Here is a 19,696-nt window from a genome sequence, read left to right on the forward strand (position 1 = left end):
TTCCAACAATTCCAACTTGTACTCCTATTTCGTCGGAAAGATCAATTCCAACAATCTTGGCCAGAAGTGAAGCTTCCTTTCCCACAAGGTTAGGCTCCAAAAGTTGCATGTTTTCTTCCTCCTCACAGCTGAACTTCCACTTTTGGCAGCATATTCTGAAGTCTAAAAATCTTTCACCTAGCCTTAATATCTTCTCAAGTTCAGTGTTGAATTTCCTGATGCGAGCGGCAATCTCGTGGCACCTTTGAATATTGGGAAGGCAAGAGCAAAGCAAGAAACGTGTACATGCAGCAGAGGTCCCTGATGATGAAGCACAATCCATCAGCAGCTTCTTTCCCTCTAATCTAGCCAAGTCAAAAACATCATCTGCCCATCCATAGCATCTTTTAGCTCACTAAGCCAACTGCTAACTGCTGATTCTTCTGTACTTCTTTGCTATGCATCAAGGAAGCAATGTATCTGGTTCACTGCTCGTTGTAGTTGATTGAGATCTTCTTTTACACCAAGAATCAGAATGACCTCTTCGGTAATGATATCTCGCAGTTTGTTTGCACATGATCCCACAAAATATCTAGAGAGTGATTCTGTGGCTGAAGTGATTCTCTAGCATAAACTCTTAAAATCAAGATGGAGAATCACTTCACAGAATTAGGAGAAGCTACTTTTTTCCAGCTCCTAGCCTCTTAGTTCATTTCAGAGAATTACTTCACAGAATGACTTCTCTCTGAAAAACTGTTTGGCAGAGCTCGTGCTGGAATCAGCAGGGAATCAGCTCTGGGAGCTCTGCCAAATGCACCCTTAGTTCCCCTTATTAAAACTTGCAAAAACCAAACATTTGCACTACCACACACAAAGAGAGAGGGAGGGGGAGGAACTTGCACTGTATTATAATCATCTCATTACTGTTGATATTGATTATCCATTTTTGGATATCAGAAGCAGCTGCATTTGATTGCTAACCTCTTGCCTTTCAAATAGTGCAAATGCATGCTGGTTAGGTCAATGTTGTGATTATTTGATTTTGTTACATCTTATTAGGAACTTGTGTAGTTCAGGATTGTAGTTAAGCAACATTTTCTGTTACATAAAAGGATGATTATAATGTATAGAATTGCTAAGCTGTTCGGGATATAAACATCAATTTCTGTATGCTGTGAGGATATAGATATTGGTTTGTCCAAGATTCGTGTTTGTTGTTTTTGTTCATGTTGACTAGCACAAAGTCCTATTTCATTAAAGCTTTATGATTTCGTGAATGAGTTTAGCTATATGCCATATGTCAAGGCTTCTGATTGTGGTTTTTGAGACCCACTATCGTGCTAAAGCTAAAGTTATGGAATAATTGCCATATTAAGTGAACAACTCTGCTGGTAGAGAATACGGAGTTGCATTCAGAAAATATAGCATTTTATTGTTTCCCACTTCCTTTCAAAAAAACTTGGAAGGTTCAAAGTCAGCACTGCCCTTGTCTTAGGTAGTTAAGATTGAAAAACTTTAAAAATATAGCATTATCATTCTCAAGTTCCATCCTATGTTAAAATGGCTTAATGATGTTGCCTTCTTTTATTGGTTTTCTCATCTGGATTGGCCATATCAGGCGAGAAGTTGAGAACTATAAACTTAAAAGAATGATAATGTGAAATTGAGAAGTGAGAACTTGCAATACAAGGATAAGGGTGCCACGACTAATATGTTCTGCACTCTTAACAATCAGAGTTGTTCCTGTGGAAATCAGATCATTGTTCATGTTGATATTGAACTCTATATTCCTGCTATACACCTTCCAAGTTCAACTTGGTTTCTACTATCCATCACTAGGAGCACACACTAATGCTTAATAACAACATTATATTATTCATATTGCACGTGCTGGTTAGATGCACTTGGTCTTGATTCAGTGACAATGGTCCACAGGCATCCCAATGTATCATCAGGCTCAAGGACTATGCAACTTAACAGCATGGTCCATACATGCTCAAAATTTACACATTGATGGCTGTGGATTGTCTGGGTTTTCTTTATTGCTTACTTTTCTGACATCTACGGATGTATTATTTCAATCTGGTAGTTGCTGCCACCATTGTGATAAAGCGGACTACAACTATCTAAATTTCTAAATTCAAGCCTGGTTTGTATTTACCTTTGTTGGTGTACTATGTGTATTAGGGCCCAATAGGCCCATGTAAGACATCTACATAGCTACCCTCTAGGGTTAGCCCATAATCTATCTATTACCTTATAGTACCCTCTACCCGACGCCTCCTGCCCCTGGTTTTCAACCGGGGGTGGGGGGGACTGCTGCCCCTGTTTTTACAGGGGTGGCAGCTGCTCCTGTGGGGGGAGGGGCTGCTCGCCTACCTTTCCCCGCCCCGCCTCCTCTACCACCTCCGGATGGGAACCTCGCGACAGCCCTCGTCGCTGCCCGGGCTGCCGCTGCCGAGGGACAGGCGCGCCTGCGCGCGGCAGCCCTGGCCTGGGAGCGGGAGCGGGATGCGGCCGACATCTTGGCCCGTCAGATCGCCGAGGCGGAGCAGCTCCTCACGATGTCCCACGACAGCACGGCCACCTCCTCCGGCTCCGGTGCTCCCCGTCCGCCTGTGGTGGCCTGGACCGATCCGGCCGATCCACTTGTCGCACAGCTCCACTACCAGGCCGGGGGTGTCCAGAACATCAAGAGCTTGGTCCCCGTCGTCCTCGACCCTGAGTCGCCCTCCTACGCCCGCTGGCGGGACATGGTCCTGCTCATTCTCCGCCGTTACGCCCTCGACGACCACGTCCTCACCGACACCTTCCCTGCGGCCCGGACAGCTGCGTGGGTTCGCCTCGACAGCATCGTCCTGTCGTGGATCCTGGGGACCATCTCCCTCGACCTCCACGATCTCGTCCGCGGCACCCCCGACACCACCGCCCGCCGGGCCTGGCTGGCGCTCGAGGGTCAGTTCCTGGGCAACGCCGAAGCCCGGGCCCTTCGTCTCGATGCGAGCTTCCGCACCTTCGTCCAGGGCGACCTCTCCGTTGGTGAGTTCTGCCGGAAGATGAAGACCATGGCGGACTCCCTCGGGGACCTTGGCTGGGCCGTGGAGGACCGGATCTTGGTTCTCAACGTTCTTCGCGGCCTCAGCGACCGCTACGCCCACCTCCGCACCTGGATCACCCGGCAGCGACCTTTCCCCACCTTCCTCCAGGTCCGGGATGATCTTGTCATGGAGGAGCTTACTCAGGGCATCCAGCCCGGGTCCCTTCCTGCGCCGGGGTCCGCGTCTTCCTCGACCGCGCTTGCTGTGACTCCACCGCCACGACCCTCCGCTTCGCCACCGTCGTCCCTTCTTGGTCCCCCCCCTCCTGGGCCGAGCGGGGGTGGGGGGGGCCGTGGCGGCCGCCGTCGCCGTGGTGGGGGACGTGGTGGGGGGCGCGGTGGGGGCACACCGGCGGGCACACCGACGCCTCCACGGGGTTCTCCCTGGCCGTCCTTTACCCACCCATGGTCAGGGCGCATCTCTATGTGGCCTTTCCAGGCCACCGGCGAGCCTCGTCCACCGGCCGCCATGCTCGCTGGCGCTGTCCCAGCTGCTCAGTTCGCGTCGCCGTGGGCTCCTCCTCAGTTTGCGTCGCCGTGGGCTCCTCCTCCCGGGGCCTCGCCTGGGCCTGTCGGATGGGACCCGACTGCCTTGGCACGCTCCTTCGGCACCATGGCCCTGACTCCTCCAGTCGGTCAGGACTGGATCGCAGACTCGGGTGCCACTTTCCATACTACACCCGACCCTGGTATACTCACTTCCGTTCACCCTCCTTCTTCCTCCCACCCCTCGTCCATCATGGTCGCAAATGGTTCTTGTCTTCCTGTCACCTCCGTGGGTACTGCTCACACTCCCGGTTCTTTTCGAGTTTCTGATGTTCTTGTTGCTCCCTCCATGGTTCACAACCTTCTTTCTATTCGCCGTTTTACCACTGACAATTCCTGTTCTGTTGAATTTGACTCTTCTGGTCTTACTGTGAAGGATGTGGCTACCCGGCGACCTCTTCTCCGCTGTGACAGCACCGGGCCCCTTTACTCCCTCCGATTTCCTGCGTCCACTTCTTCCGCTTCGCCCTCCGCTTCTTCAGCCGCTTTTGCTACCACAGCTTCTTCCACTACATGGCACCGGCGTCTTGGTCATCCTGGCCGTGCTGTCCTGACACAGCTTAGTCATAATTCCGATATACCACGTACTCGGGCTCCTGATGAGCACCTGTGTCAGGCGTGCCAACTGGGCCGTCATGTTCGACTTCCTTTTCCTACCTCTTCTTCACATGCGACCCATGTATTCGACCTTGTACATTGCGATCTATGGACATCTCCTGTTCTAAGCATTTCTGGCTACAAGTACTATCTTATTGTGGTTGATGATTTCTCTCATTATTCTTGGACTTTTCCCTTGCGTGCCAAGTCTGATACTTTTCCCACACTTCTCCACTTCTTCGCTTGGGTGTCCACTCAGTTCGGTCTCACCATCAAGGCCGTCCAGTGTGACAACGGCCGCGAGTTTGATAACACCACCTCACGTGCCTTCTTCCTCTCTCACGGCGTGCACTTACGCATGTCGTGTCCCTATACCTCCTCCCAGAACGGTAAGGCTGAACGCATGATTCGTACCACGAACGACACCATGCGCTCTCTTCTGTTCCAGTCTTCTCTCCCTGCCCCTTTTTGGGCTGAGAGTCTTCACACCTCCACCTATCTCCTTAACCGCCTACCTTCTGTTGCCTGCCCCGCTCCCACTCCACACCACGCTCTCTTCGGTACCTCCCCCCGTTACGATCACCTTCGGGTCTTCGGGTGTGCGTGTTATCCTAACACCGCAGCCACCGCTCCTCATAAGCTGGCTCCCCGTTCGACTCAGTGTGTCTTCCTCGGGTACTCCCCGGATCACAAGGGGTACCGTTGCTTTGACCTCTCTTCTCGGCGGGTCCTCATCTCTCGCCACGTGGTGTTTGACGAGTCCGTCTTCCCTTACTCCACCACCACCCCACCTTCTTCCACCTCCGACCCTGATCTCTCCTCCCTGTTTCCCACTGACCCGGTGGACCAGCCACCGCTACCATTCTGTCCTGCAGGTACTGCTCCACCGTGGTTCTCCTCGGGCTCGACGTCCACCGGTACTGTCCCTGACCCTGCGCCCAGCACGGGTTCGACGGTGCCGGCCTCTGGTGCTGCTTCTTCCCCTTCGCCCTGCGCGGGACCGGTGGCACCGCCCGCAGCACCTGCTGTCCGGTTTGCGCAGCCCGTCCGCGTCTACCAGCGCCGGGCGCGGCCGGCTCCACTGGACCTGCAGCCGGCCCCGCCACCGCCGTCGCCACCTCAGTCATCGCCGGTGGACTCTTCTCCGCCGGCGACGCCTACACCACCTCCACCGGCCCCGACTGCCCGTGTCGCGCCGACGGTGTACCATCCGCCTCTCCTACACCGACACCCGAGTCACGTTCACCCTATGGTGACGCGACTTGCGGCTGGTACCCTGCAGCCCCGGGCTCTTTCAGCGATGCCCGGCGCGCCGCAGGTTTCTCCTGTACCCTCCTCCGTCCGCGGCGCCCTGTCGGATCCTCACTGGCGCCGCGCGATGGAAGAGGAGTACGCGGCGCTCCTCGCCAACCAGACTTGGGATCTGGTGCCCCGTCCGCCTGGCTCCAACGTCGTCACCGGCAAGTGGATCTGGACTCACAAGCGGCGGGCTGATGGTACTCTTGAGCGGTACAAGGCTCGCTGGGTTCTCCGGGGTTTCACTCAGCGCCCTGGTGTCGACTACGACGAGACGTTCAGTCCGGTGGTCAAGCCAGCTACTGTCCGGACTGTTCTCTCACTGGCTCTCTCCCGCTCCTGGCCCGTGCATCAGCTCGACGTCAAGAACGCCTTCCTGCACGGCACTCTGACTGAGACTGTTTACTGCAGCCAGCCAGCGGGGTTTGTTGACTCTTCTCGGCCTGATATGGTTTGCCGGCTCAACAAGTCACTTTATGGCCTCAAGCAGGCCCCTCGAGCTTGGTATTCGAGGTTTGCTGCCTACCTCCTGACGCTGGGCTTTGTGGAGGCCAAGTCCGATACTTCGCTGTTCATTTATCACCATGGAGCTGAGACTGCTTATCTACTGCTCTATGTTGATGACATTGTCCTCACTGCCTCCAGTCCGTCCCTCCTACGGCGGATCATCACCTCGCTTCAGCAGGAGTTCGCTATGAAGGATCTGGGTGTGCTCCATCATTTTCTTGGGGTCACTGTTGAGCCTCGTCAGGCCGGCCTCTTTCTTCACCAGCGGCAGTATACTCTTGATATCCTGGAGCGAGCTGGGATGACTGACTGCAAGCCCTGCTCCACTCCAGTTGATACTCAGGCCAAGTTGTCAGAGGCCGCCGGCACTCCTGTGACAGATGCTACTGCATACCGGAGTCTGGCTGGGGCCCTTCAGTACCTCACCTTCACCAGGCCAGATATCACTTATGCAGTTCAGCAGATTTGCCTTCACATGCATGATCCCCGAGAGCCCCATCTCACTGCTCTGAAGCGCTTACTCCGTTACCTCCGGGGCACTGTGGACTACGGCCTCCTTCTTCACCGGTCTCCCTCCACTGAGCTTGTTGTCTACACCGACGCTGACTGGGCCGGGTGTCCGGACACTAGGCGCTCTACCTCCGGCTACGCCGTCTTTTTGGGCGGCAACCTGGTGTCCTGGTCGTCCAAGCGTCAGCCGGTGGTCTCCCGCTCCAGTGCCGAGGCGGAGTACCGCGCTGTCGCTAACGGCGTGGCTGAGGCATCCTGGCTTCGGCAGCTCCTTGTCGAGCTCCACACTCCTTCTTCCCGGAGCACTCTTGTCTACTGCGACAACGTCAGTGCGGTGTACCTCTCCACCAACCCTGTTCAGCACCAGCGGACCAAGCATGTGGAGATTGACCTTCACTTCGTCCGGGATCGGGTCGCCATCGGCGATGTTCGGGTCCTCCACGTCCCGACCACCTCTCAGTTTGCTGACATCTTCACCAAGGGCCTCTCGTCACCCGCCTTCACCGAGTTTCGCTCCAGCCTCAACATCACCTGTGGCTAGTTGCGTCTTGGGGGGGCTTGTGTGTGTGCCTTTCTTTTCATGTCCAGTCTGCAACTCCGCTGCGTCGGTAGTTCAGACTGCGGGGGAGTGTTGGTGTACTATGTGTATTAGGGCCCAATAGGCCCATGTAAGACATCTACATAGCTACCCTCTAGGGTTAGCCCATAATCTATCTATTACCTTATAGTAATTTGTAATCTGATTGTATGACTTCTGCCATCTGATGGATTTTCAATGGTTATGGTTGCAGCAAGAATCTTAGGAGTGATGATGACCTTCTAGCCAGGCAGCAGTCCACCTGAAGACAGCCGTGGCCGACTACTTAGGTGTGGGTCGGGTCAACGCAGCCAGCGCCACATCGTGATGTAATTCCCCCTCCCATGGCCAAGCCAGTTGATGAATGTAGTGTACCTTCAGGAACTGACATGTGTTGTATTTGGCGTTCAGTGTATGTAACAATAATGCCCTGGCATGTCGTCTTCCTTCTTCCCCTCATTTCCGTTTTCTGCTGTAACCTGAGAATAATCTGAATGTAAGGTGATTTACAGCTGCTGTAGATTGATTGCTGGTTTCCGATCACATCGGTCGTCAATACAAGTGGCAGCGGATTTCTTGGTTGCTCGTGTGAAAGTCGCAGGTTACGTCTCTAGTGAAGATGTCGTAAATACTGGAAAAAAGGGTGAAAATCGACGATGCGCAACAGTGCAGGTGGAGGCGCACCTTGCACCCATGATCAATATCCAAATTCGTTGCCATTGAAAAGATAAGGACAAGTTCCAAGTGCAATAGGACATCATGACAATTTTATTTTTTTTTGCCTTGAACATCAATTGCATCCGAAAGTTTTCTTTTATTTTCCCCGTCTTCCTATCAAATTTTAAACTTGAGATCTTGCGCGTATATAGAACAGGGATACATCTAGAATTATGCAATGTTCAACTTTTTTAAAAAATATTTGAACGAATTCTTACAATTTTCAATAATTGTGCCATTTTGAACGGAGATTGCCAGCGTGCGCAGCGTTCGGGGAACATCAATGCCAGACGCGCCATGCGCAGCAATGATCGCTGATGGTGTCGGTGGCGCTTGTACTGGACAGGTTTCGTCCTATGCTGCCGGACAAGCGCCCACCGTCCCCGCCACAAGCTGCTCCCGTGCCCCGCCGGCCATCATGCGGCAAGCTGCAGAGGGAGAGAAGAATCCGGCTTGGTGGTTTCATCCTCTCCACCGATTTCGGTCCCCTCAAAAACAAGTGTTGCTTCTGCCTGTGAAGCCCACATTATTTGCTCTCGACCAGTACTTTGTAGGCATCCCGCTTAGCTTGCCGTGCAGAGGTAGGGCTAGACCATCATTTCTAGCATCGTCGAATAAACGTGCACAAGCGCAAATATAACAATTTTCAGGGCACAAAATGTGTGCAACGTGTGAGCCTACATGTCGATCATTTTGACCTTGCAGGATGTTTTTCCTTTGCTGTTTATCCAAAGCCCAAACTGAGCAACAGGGTGAAGATTAGAAAGATTGCCGTCCCGTTCAGCTGGACTTATAAGCCGGCTGAAAAGTTGAAATGGCTGATTTATTTTGAGAGAAAAATACTGTTCGGTGACTGATAAGCCGGTTGATAAGCTGAAGCAAACGGGCTGAGCAACGAGGAGCCATTGGTGGCATATTCTTTTGTTGCCTTGTTGGCCTATATCCGTTTCAGCGGCAAACTACTGCAGCAGATGCGCTGCGCTGAGCTCAAACAAATATCACCACCTGTCGCCTTCACCTCTTCGATTTTCTTAAACGCCGTTCCATCAACTCCATATATCGCTTTCTTTTTCTTACATATAATCGCAGGCTGTTCCGTTTTCTTCTCCAGGAGAACCGTCCTAAAGAGAATATACCTTTTCCTTTTACCACTTCGCAGTTTACACTTTACAGTAAAGAATTCTGCCGTTGACATGTAGGGCAGCCTGCCTGTGGTCCCACATGTCATTGAAGTCCCACCAGTACGCAGTATGCACACTTCATTGCGCTTTGACGGTTTGCGTTGCATCTAGACAGTGCCACAGGAGGAGACTACTGACGCTTCATCCGATTGGTGTGTCCATTTATCTTCCACTCTTTCCCCACGAGCTGTCCAGTCTCCACTAGCTTTCCCCTTCTCTGCGGTTGGGGAAGCACACGGCGGAAGCAAGGTACGGGCCGTGCCCTAGGTAGCTGCTTCTTCACTTTCCTCAGCCTGCTGTTCTGATATTTTAGTTACCATCCGTTCCGGTGTTCGCAATCAAGTTCCTGTTACGGATTAGTAGGCACCCACTGTATATTCTCTGTTGCGATTTCTTCCTCCTTTTCCTGTTTGGTGCCTTTCTTGATGTACTGGGATACTGCTCTGCTAACGATCCTTGCAACTTCGATTTCATGATCCCGTAGTTACCAGATAACAGAATAACAGGATTCATGTGATCATGTGAACCGGTAGTTATGTTTTCCCCGGATTTCGACAGAGCGTTCAAGGTTCTTTTTGGAACCAAAGGAATTGCATAGTTCTTTTTCAGGATTTGAAGAAAACCGTGCAGTTCTCGCATGAGTAGAAAAGAAAGGGGGTTAACCGGTTAATAGCTTAAGTATGTTCGATTTCATTTTCCTGTCATAATCTAGTCAATCTTTTGATTTTTAAATTTAAACAGTATTATTTCCACAAATCATAACTCCAACTTTCAGCCCCACTCACCCCCACAAAAGGACCTACTACATGGAACAAATTAGTACTAGATCCATACCAATCATTTTGCTGATTGGAGCTAATTTTCTCAGGGAGTTCAGGGACCATGGGGCAGAAGCATCTTGTGTTGCTCACTTGTTTTTGGATCCTGTCATGTGCCTTGCTGCTTCATGCTTCCTCCGATGGACTGCTAAGAATCAACATCAATAAGAAGAGTCTGGACAAGGAAGCTTTGACTGCTGCTAAATTGGCTAGGCAGGAGAGTCACCTTCGAAGGTTCGGTGGCTCTCGCCAATCTCTCGGTTCCTCAAACGATGATATAGTTCCCTTGGACAACTACCTGGACACTCAGTACTTTGGAGAGATCGGCATCGGCACGCCACCACAGAACTTCACGGTGATATTTGACACTGGAAGCTCCAACTTGTGGGTTCCCTCGTCGAGGTGCTATTTTTCAGTACGTTCACCGTCTGAGATTTTGGTGTATGTTTTAACGCAAAGTGTGATGCAGTAAATTTGATATTTATGTGTCCACGTTCCAGATAGCATGCTACTTACACCACAGATACAGATCAGCCAAGTCAAGGACTTACAAAAGGAATGGTATGAAAAAATCTGTTGCTTCTGTAATTGATTTTCCTTTCGTGAGTTAGAAAGGCTGGTAATTTGGTAAACACTCACATATCATTCAAACTATACAGGGGAAACTTGCACAATAACATATGGTTCTGGGCAAATTGCTGGCTTCTTCAGTGAAGACAATGTGTTAGTCGGCAACCTCGTTGTCAAAAATCAGGTGAAATGTAGAGCAGTAAAAGTTATGCCTCCACAGAAAGTTCATGCATAATTACTAATAGTATAGTACCTTTATACTTTCAGAAGTTCATTGAGACGACCCGTGAAACCAGCCCTACTTTTATCATTGGAAAGTTTGATGGAATTCTTGGCCTTGGATTTCCTGAAATTTCTGTGGGAGGAGCCCCTCCGATTTGGTACCTATTCAATCCATTCTTAAATCAAGTCACACAACTCAAAACCTGTTTAACAATTTCTCTGCTGTATGCAACAAACAGGCAGAGCATGAAAGAGCAAAAGCTGATCGCAAAGGATGTTTTCTCGTTCTGGCTTAACCGTGATCCTGATGCATCTGTGGGAGGTGAACTTGTCTTTGGCGGTTTTGACCCAAAGCACTACAAGGGAAGGCACACATATGTCCCTGTTACTCGCAAAGGCTACTGGCAGTTTGACATGGGGGATCTTCTGATTGGTGGCCACTCGACAGGTTACTGTGCTGGTGGTTGTGCTGCTATTGTTGACTCAGGGACTTCACTGCTTGCTGGTCCAACTGTATGTGTTCTTGAATCCCTTAATGTAAGATGCACATTTAAAATGTTTTGGAATAGTGGTGTTACTTTGCCTTTTGTTCTGCTTCCAGACCATAGTGGCTCAAATCAATCATGCAATTGGGGCTGAGGGGATCATCAGCACAGAATGCAAAGAAGTGGTGAGAGAGTATGGAGAGATGATCCTTGAGTTGCTCATAGCGCAGGTTTAGTGCTTGCTGCTTTCCCCTCTGCTATATGAAGTTTCATTGTGATGCATGTTTTTTGTACATTGATCTTGCAACTTGCATTGTCTGATTACAAAACATTTTGTGATTGAACAGACTAGTCCACAAAAGGTGTGCACTCAGATCGGTCTCTGTGTGTTCGATGGTACCCATTCTGTCAGGTCAGCTGAGCTATATATCCTTAAATTGTAATTCCGGCTGTAGTATCTATGCATCGTTTTTGTTTTCATAACAGGCTTGTTGTTTTCATGAATCATTGCACAGCAACCCAATTGAATCAGTTGTCGAGAAACAAAAGAGTTCTGATCTTTTCTGTACTGCTTGTGAGATGGCTGTTATCTGGATACAGAATCAACTCCGAGAAAACAAAACTAAAGAGCTCATTTTGAACTATGCTAATCAGGTTAGGCTACTAACTTCATCAGGTTACATCAACACCCTTTTGTGATTGAAAAGTGGTGCAAGAAAACGTGACAACTTTTCCAATTCCAATGTGCATTGCAGCTCTGTGAGCGCCTCCCTAGCCCCAATGGTGAATCAACAGTCGACTGCCATCAGATCTCAAAGATGCCAAATCTTGCATTCACCATAGCGAACAAGACTTTCACCTTAACACCAGAGCAGGTAGCTTCCTAGTTACATTTTCTTCAGGCTTGGAATTAACAGCGGAACTTTAGTTGGGGAAAATGCAGTAATCTGATTCCCATAGTTTAAGTTCTGAAGCCTACTTCCATTAGCAAATTTTGTTTGGGGGCCTTTTTTGCAATGCTTTATTTCCAATAATTGGGCAAATTTGATTCCAATAAAGTCAAACAATCATAGGATACCTTCAGTTGGGTAGTATTGAGGGGCTGTTTGGATACGAGGTGCTAAACTTTAACAGTGTCACATCGGATGTTTGGATGCTAATTAGGAGGACTAAACATGAGCTAATTATAAAACTAATTGCAGAACCTTGTGCTAATTCGCGAGACAAATCTATTAAGCCTAATTAATCCATCATTAGCAAATGGTTACTGTAGCGCCACATTGTCAAATCATGGACTAATTAGGCTTAATAGATTCGTCTCGCGAATTATACTCCATCTGTGCAATTAGTTTTGTAATTAGCTTATGTTTAGTACTCCTAATTAGCATCCAAACATCCGATGTGACAGGTGTTAAACTTTAACAGGTGTTTCCCAAACACCCCCTGAGGAACCAAGTAGCCAACCATATGGCAGTGCAGTTCACTCCATCCTAGAGCTTTGGAGGTTTAGCATGATTGTCATTCATTTTTTTTATATAAAAAAAGTCTCACCAGATATCAACTTCAAGCAAGTAGTCATTGTTGCCTTTTTCATATGCCTTGTTACCATACGAGTGCTACCTATAACCTTACCACGACTGTGCTGCAGTACATTGTGAAGCTGGAGCAAGCAGGCCAAACCATCTGTATCAGTGGGTTCATGGCATTCGACATACCGCCTCCTCGTGGCCCGCTCTGGTACGCTGGTTGCTGAACAATAGTATTTGCATAACTGGCACCGATCCACATTCTTCAGTAACTGTATTGCCCTAGATAGCAGCAAACCTGCAAATCTAACATCGCCTCATAAAACATTCAGGATACTTGGGGACGTGTTCATGGGCGCGTACCACACCGTTTTCGACTTCGGCGAGAACAGGATCGGGTTCGCCAAGTCTGCCTGAGGGCTGGAGTCCAGTTTACTATTCCAGTATTGTACATATGTTGCAGACCGGTATAAGCTGCAAAGCTTAGTAGTATGCGTGCGCGCGGAGACCTGTAGGGGATATCCGATACGTGTTTGCGAATGGAGCTACGCTAGTTATGAAGCTCCGGTACATGGAATTCGATGTAATGAGCACGGGAGCACGATGAAGATTGGGGCTTTTCACCTGATCTCATCATGTGTACTGGCCTAGACTAGTCACTGGGCTCATATCGACACTAGCCATTTCGGACTCGTTAAATAATGCATCTTTGTATGATCGTTATGACGTTATGGCAATGTAATAATCTAGTGCTTTTCTAGGATAATCCAGCCCGGTATTGACTCTGATGTAGATGATGTGACGATGTTGAAATTTCTTGCCAACAGCACTTGCCCACCTACCTTGCTCAGTAGGTAGTCGGTATAGGGGACGCCATCGCCGGAACAAGCTTGCCAACCGCGCGAGGAAGAGCCCGCCCGTTCGCTGGCCATGGCCCATGGCCCATGGAGACGTCAGCTCGATCAGGCGCGTGGGCCGGCGGGTGGAGGAGGGTCGTCGGGAAGCAGCTGATGCCACGTAGCTTAAGTCTCCCTAGAACTTCATCAATACAAGCGAGAGCACGAATTCTTGTGCTCTAGCGCTTTACAAGGATGGTCACATGCACTACCATAAATCTTGAATAATGGAGATGACGTCAACTGAAATAGCCTATAGAAAGTGAAATGAGCTTGAAGCTTGGAATTTCTAGTGCGTATCGGATTTCCATCGGTGTAACTATAATTCAACACATCCAAGACTTGACCATAATCGCATGAAAGCTCATCGCCACCAAGGTTTGACTAAAGACATCCTAAAAAAAGAGTAACGTGATGAAATTTAAAAGATGTAATATAATTAAAGATAAAAGGATGATTAGATATGTTCCATACCATGTCACGTTGATTCAGCTAACAAAGTCTCTCAGTAGTCCTAGTCATATTGCTTTCTCACTCCTCGAGCGCCTTTATTTAAAAATATGAGAAATTTGGCACAAAGTACCCATGATCCTTAAGCTGTTATAGGTAGACCTCCACGGCGATCCTTTCAAAAGTTACCTTACTTAGTGCTAATTGACCCCATACGATAATTGAAACTATCGAGATGGGTTGTCCTGGTACTCTCATCCAGTCGACACGTGTTTCTCGAATAGGTACTTGAAAAGAGATTTTTACTCTTTCAAAATTTCATGGACCAACTATCTTGGATTACACTAAAGGAGAAGTACCACCTAGAGCTTCGACACATATTTCAACCATCTAATATTGTCGAAAAATAAATTTAGGAATTATTCATGTGTAGAAAAAAAATCAATTACAAGAAGGAAAGAATATTACTATGTTGGGAATTGTTCCTTTGCTTCGATTGCCTTTTGGCAAGTCAATGATGCGATTAGGGAAGTGAATTCCTGGAGGACGAGCCAACGGTGGCTCCTCGAAAATGTAGTATCCACGGCCGCCACCACCACGACGGACACCTCCACGGCTGCCACCACCATGGCGAGAAGAAGTTTCACTTGCCATAGTTAGCCCAAACCGTCCAAGTAAAATTGTGGTAAGATAATTTACCACCTTTTTGTTAACTAGTCAATTTTGCCACCAATAATACATTTTCATATACGCACATTATATATATTGAAATAAATCTAGACCATCATTTCATAGCCATCCACAATTCTATCACAATGCTACCCGTGAATATCTACATGTCCTCTAAAAGATATAGCCTTATACCATAATTGTATCACAAAAAATAATTACTTAGCATCCAATACAAATTGGTATCCAAATCAAGCAAAATCATAGCCATTTTAATCCAATACGGGTAGCAAAATCATTTTAATGCATCAAAATCAAAATTAGCGAAAAAAGAAAACCTAATCGGGGAGGGCGCGGGGAAGGAAGAGGTGCGGCAACGGGGACGGTGGCGGGGGATGGGGTGGTAGTAGTCGGGGACGGGGTGATGGTGATGGGTGACGGAGCTGGGGATGGGGCGACGGGTGATGGCAATAGTGATGGAGATGGGGACAGGACGGGGCGACAACAATGGAGACAGGGATGGGGACGGGACTGGCGTGGTGGTGGTGGGCGACGGCGATGGTGACAGCGACGGGGACGGGTTGGCGGCGGTGGGTGAGGGTGACGGGGATGGGGCCGACTCGGCGCAGAGGGAGGAACTGCTAATTTTTGAAAACTTCTAAGTGTTTGGAGAAGACGAAGTATTTGTAGGTGGGACACTTTAGAACCGGTGCTAGCCTTTGCCCAGTACTAGATTCCTCCATTTAGTACCGGGCAGGACTCCCAACTGGTACTGAAGTTGCTAAATGATGGGATCTGAAATTAGGAGCATTTAGTATAGGTTCCGGCCTTTGCCCGGTACTAAATTCCTCCATTTAGTTCCAGGCATGCTTCCGACCGGTACTAAAGTTGCCAAATTGGCGGGAGCTGAAACTATCCGCCTCCAACAGTTTTCTTTCCCACGCACACTATTTTAGTTCTAATAAAATGTTTCAATCATTACAACAAGGTTGTCACATGTATATATGTATATATATGAAATAGTAGAGATAAAAATTCATCACAAATATTAACTAGAGTACATTACATATGAAATTCATCGTACATATTAAATCTTACATAAATGAGATACTTGGAACCTAGGGTCGTCCACATCGTGACCGTTAATCACCGGAACATAGAAACTACGATTTATATCGATAATGTCGATTCCTAAGAACCTATCAACATAATCTAGCGCATATATTAAGTCTTACATAAATGAGATGTTTAGAACATAAGATCGTCCACATCACGACCATTAATTTGTGAGATAAAAAGATACATCAATCTAAAATAATGGTACAATGAGATCTACGAGTCCACCTACTCTGGCTGAATATCATAAATGAATTTTAAAATAATTGTCCAAACATCTTTTGAAGCAAGTGCCACATTTTCATAATAGAAGTATGGTGGTCCAATAGCCTGTCTAGGCAAAAGACCATTTTGGCAATTCAAAACCAACCATAAGTCAATGGGTCAGCCTGGACTGGCTATTGACCACCATACTTCTATTATGAAAATTTAGCTCCAAAAGGTGTTTGGAAAACTATTTCAAGATTCTTTTATGATGTTTAGCCAGAGTTTGTGGACTCGAAGTTGTTCTGTTCTCTGGTATTGGAGGAGCGGAGGTGTTACATCCATTGTTGGTCCATCTGCATCGTATTACGTGAAAAATGGACATAGAGCTTCGTCTTAGATAAAGAACTTGATCAATATTAGGTAGGAGAAAGATAGAGTAAATGTGTTTATAATATTTAGTCCTCACTCTAAAAAACTCTCCATTTTCCCCGTTCTAAAAGATCAACAAGTACTCGATTTGTAACATAAAACTCATTCTAAAAAACTCTCTATTCTCCTCACTCTAAAAAACTCTCCATTCTCCTCGTTCTAAAAGATCAACAAGCTAGTACTCCATTTGTAATATAAAACTTATTCCAAAAAATTCCCCATTCACCTCACTCTAAAAAACTCTCCATCCTCCTCGTTCTAAAAGATCAACAAGTACTCCATTTGTAACATAGAACTCATTCTAAAAACTCTCCATTCTCCTCGCTCTAATAAAGCAACAAGTACTCCATTTGTAACATAAAACTAGCTCATTAAAAAAACTAGAATACTATAACTAGAGGAGAGAGAATGAAGTTGCTAACCGGTCTAGTGAAGAAGCTAGTCGAGTGAAGAAAAATGAAACCCGAGCAAGCTTGCTTGAGGAGGAAGCTAAGAAAGCATCTCATTTATATATAGAGCAAATGGTTGACATTAGTATCGGCTGGTAGCTTCAACCAGTACTAAATGTTTGATTTAGTACCAGTTGAAACTACTAGCCGGTACTAAATGACATTCTCACCATTTGGTACCGGATGAAACTACCAGCCGGTACTAAATGGTTTCCTGAGGAATCTAGTTATCGGTCACGTGATCCATGTGCTACCATTTAGTACTAGTTAAGGTTCCAAACCGGTACTACCGCGGCTCCGGTGGCCGGTGCATGACGTCCGGTACATGCTTAGTTTTCCGGTAGCACTAGGTTCCACCGCAGCTCTCTGTGTGTCCCCACCGCACTGTGCGCGCGGCCGCTTAGCGCCTCGTGCAGCTTCGATGAATGCCGAGGTCGCTTCTTGCACGGTTTCCTCTACGCAAGGGAGACTAGATCGACTTGATCTTTCCGGTACAAGATGGCGCGGCGGGGAAGGACACGGGAGCGTCTCGCCAGTCACCGAGCGTCGCCGGCGGCCAGGTTGGGCATGCGGCGCAGGGAAGCAGCAAGCTTCTGCCGTTTGAATTCAGGGCGCTCGGGTGTGCCTCGACGTTGCGTTCAAGTCCCAGATTTCGTGAAGTCGGCCCATGAAGAGGTGGGTGCTTAACTGCTGTCTCCAGATTTTCTTCGCAGGCTCTACAATGGTGCATCTTGCAAACATCAATAATAACTATGTTATTATTAATCACCAAAATCATGGCATAGCACTATTTTCCTTACATATGCTATACTGGATAATATGTGTGCGGCATTTCACATTCAACGTATCAGTTACATGAGAATATTCATACATGAATTACTATCCTTCTTAATCCTGTAGTGCTGTCAATTAGTCAAGATGAGATTCACATTCAAGGTCTGATTTAACAAACACAAATACCATACTTCTCATATACATGTGACCACATGGTCTATATGAACCGTCCATCTTAAAATCAATGATGAGATGAATCATAGGTAGATGAAAGAATCATGAGTAGGTGAGAAATTCAATGGTTGGATGGATATTTTGTGAGAGAAATGAACGGCTGAGATAGCTCATGCGACCACATGTACATGTGGAATTTACTTTTTCCTACCATACAAGACTAGAGTCGTTGTGGCAAATTAGTCCAAATTCTACATTTAAAATAACCTTCTTTGAAAAATAGAATGAAAATATACAGGCTTCTTCTATAACACTGATGAGATTGCTTCTGGCTTAGTCTCTGAATGTGGGGTTGCCAAAGCCAAATCAGGCGTAATCAGTTTCTCTTGGCGCTGCTTCTCGGCCCTGGCCATTTTAGCAATATCGTCACTGGGTTCGGAACTATCTTCTGACTGGTGGTCTAGTTAATTAAGGTTCATGTTGTATGGCTGCTAGCTTTGACCTTGGGCATTTTTGAAAGGCAAAATAGTCAAGTTCGTCTCTAAATTTTTGCCTTTGGATCAATTTTGTCCCTCAACTTCGGCAAGGTTCAATTTAATCTCTAAACTTCATTTTTCGGTTCAAATCCCTCCCTCATCCCCGCTGGACAGCCACATAAGCCTTCCACGTCATCAACCCAGCCACATGTTCCACGTCACCCGGTATCAAATGTCAAGAATACCCTCGTTTGTTTTGGCCTTAAGCGCTCGCGAGGCCGAGCAGAGATGTGGTCGTCGCCGCCGCTCCTGTACACGCGGTCGTGGCGGTGCTGACGGCGGCGTGCGCTGGCCGTCCTGGCCTTCTCCGAGTTCGGCCGCCGAGCCAGGAAGGGCGGCGCCGGCGCTGCGCTCCTCCTGCCGAGCTGCGTCGGGATGCTCGTCATCTACGCCCCAACGCTCGTCGAAGGCGCCCGCGCGCGGCTCCTCGCCGTCGCCGTCCACTGCTCGAGGTAGTGATCAAATCCACTCTCCTACTCTTAAAACACAAAACTACGCTAAACACTGGACAGTTAGGATAGATTTCACACAAAACGTAATATTTCTCGTAGAAATCTTATGAAATTCACACGAATAGTCATCTTTTATTTGCTCAACGTATATATGTTCTCTTTCAGGTTCTGTTCGTGCACCGGTACAGCGGGAGCATGCCACTGAGTACGGCCCTGCTAATCCCCTCCTGCTACCTGTTCAACGGCGTGGCCATGATCTACGTGCAGTGCCAGCGCCTGAGCCGCGGCCTCTCGGAGCCCGCCGTCGACCTGCTCTACCCCGGCGCACTCGTCTTCGCCGTCGACACCGCCGGCAACTTCTACCACCACCACCTCCTCTCGAGGCTTCGAGCCGCCGGCGGCGGCGACAAGGGGTACAAGATCCCCCGGGGCGGCCTGTTCGAGCTCGTCGCCTGCCCGCAGTACCTCTTCGAGATCATCGGGTTCGCCATGATCTCGGCAGACGATGTATGCGCTCGTCGTGGCCGTCGGCACGGCGGCGTACCTCACGACGCGCGTACAGGAACGGCGACGACGGCCACATCTCTGCTCGGCTTCGCGAGCGCTCAAGGCCAAAACAAATGAGGGCATACTTGACATTTGATACCCGGTGATGTGGAACATGTGGCAGGGTTGATGATGTGGAAGGCCTATGTGGCTGTCCAGCGGGGATAAGGGATGGATTTGAACCGAAAAATGAAGTTTAGGGGCTAAATTGGACATCGCAGAAGTTAAGGGACGAAATTGACCAGGGTAGAAGTTCGGTGATGAACTTGGCTATTTTGCCTTTTCAAAACTCATGTACAGATCGAGCTTGCTTTGATATAATAGAAAAGTTCTTAAATCAGTGCCGGAAAGTGCTTGATTATTTAAAAGC

The 19,696-nt window shown here is 48.2% G+C and overlaps 4 protein-coding genes across 5 annotated transcripts in view; all 4 read left to right on the top strand.

Moving 5' to 3' along the window:
* The window catches only part of LOC101784864 (putative L-cysteine desulfhydrase 1), a 10,826-nt gene extending 3,135 nt beyond the window's left edge, over positions 1 to 7,691 (top strand). Inside the window, exon 2 of the mRNA XM_004967563.4 lies at positions 7,324 to 7,691. Within this exon, the coding sequence (XP_004967620.1) occupies positions 7,324 to 7,335 (12 nt within the window). The 3' untranslated portion in view covers positions 7,336 to 7,691. The remainder of the gene's footprint in view (positions 1 to 7,323) is intronic.
* LOC101784465 lies at positions 3,300 to 4,350 on the top strand. Its single transcript, XM_014805300.2, has 2 exons — positions 3,300 to 3,765; positions 3,999 to 4,350. Exons 1-2 carry the CDS (start codon positions 3,482 to 3,484, stop codon positions 4,174 to 4,176), a joined length of 462 nt encoding a protein of 153 aa, XP_014660786.1. The 5' UTR covers positions 3,300 to 3,481; the 3' UTR covers positions 4,177 to 4,350.
* A 1,414-nt stretch (positions 7,692 to 9,105) lies between the features above and the next one.
* LOC101785260 (aspartic proteinase) lies at positions 9,106 to 13,398 on the top strand. 2 transcript variants are annotated; one of them, XM_004967564.4, is made up of 12 exons: positions 9,106 to 9,256; positions 9,876 to 10,240; positions 10,326 to 10,386; positions 10,485 to 10,579; positions 10,663 to 10,775; positions 10,857 to 11,130; positions 11,219 to 11,332; positions 11,450 to 11,514; positions 11,618 to 11,756; positions 11,858 to 11,977; positions 12,751 to 12,839; positions 12,961 to 13,398. In XM_004967564.4, the coding sequence occupies exons 2-12, from the start codon at positions 9,890 to 9,892 to the stop codon at positions 13,043 to 13,045; spliced, it is 1,506 nt and encodes a 501-aa protein (XP_004967621.1). In that variant the 5' UTR covers positions 9,106 to 9,256; positions 9,876 to 9,889; the 3' UTR covers positions 13,046 to 13,398. The 2 variants fall into 2 exon arrangements, with proteins under 2 accessions (XP_004967621.1, XP_004967622.1); XM_004967565.4 differs by having other exon boundaries at positions 9,130 to 9,274.
* Positions 13,399 to 15,092: 1,694 nt separating this feature from the next.
* LOC105914355 (very-long-chain enoyl-CoA reductase-like) lies at positions 15,093 to 19,456 on the top strand. Its single transcript, XM_012845890.1, has 3 exons — positions 15,093 to 15,233; positions 18,946 to 19,287; positions 19,451 to 19,456. The coding sequence occupies exons 1-3, from the start codon at positions 15,093 to 15,095 to the stop codon at positions 19,454 to 19,456; spliced, it is 489 nt and encodes a 162-aa protein (XP_012701344.1).
* Positions 19,457 to 19,696: the final 240 nt, after the last annotated feature.

This window comes from Setaria italica, chromosome V, assembly GCF_000263155.2.
Source record: "Setaria italica strain Yugu1 chromosome V, Setaria_italica_v2.0, whole genome shotgun sequence".
Lineage (NCBI taxonomy): Eukaryota > Viridiplantae > Streptophyta > Magnoliopsida > Poales > Poaceae > Setaria > Setaria italica.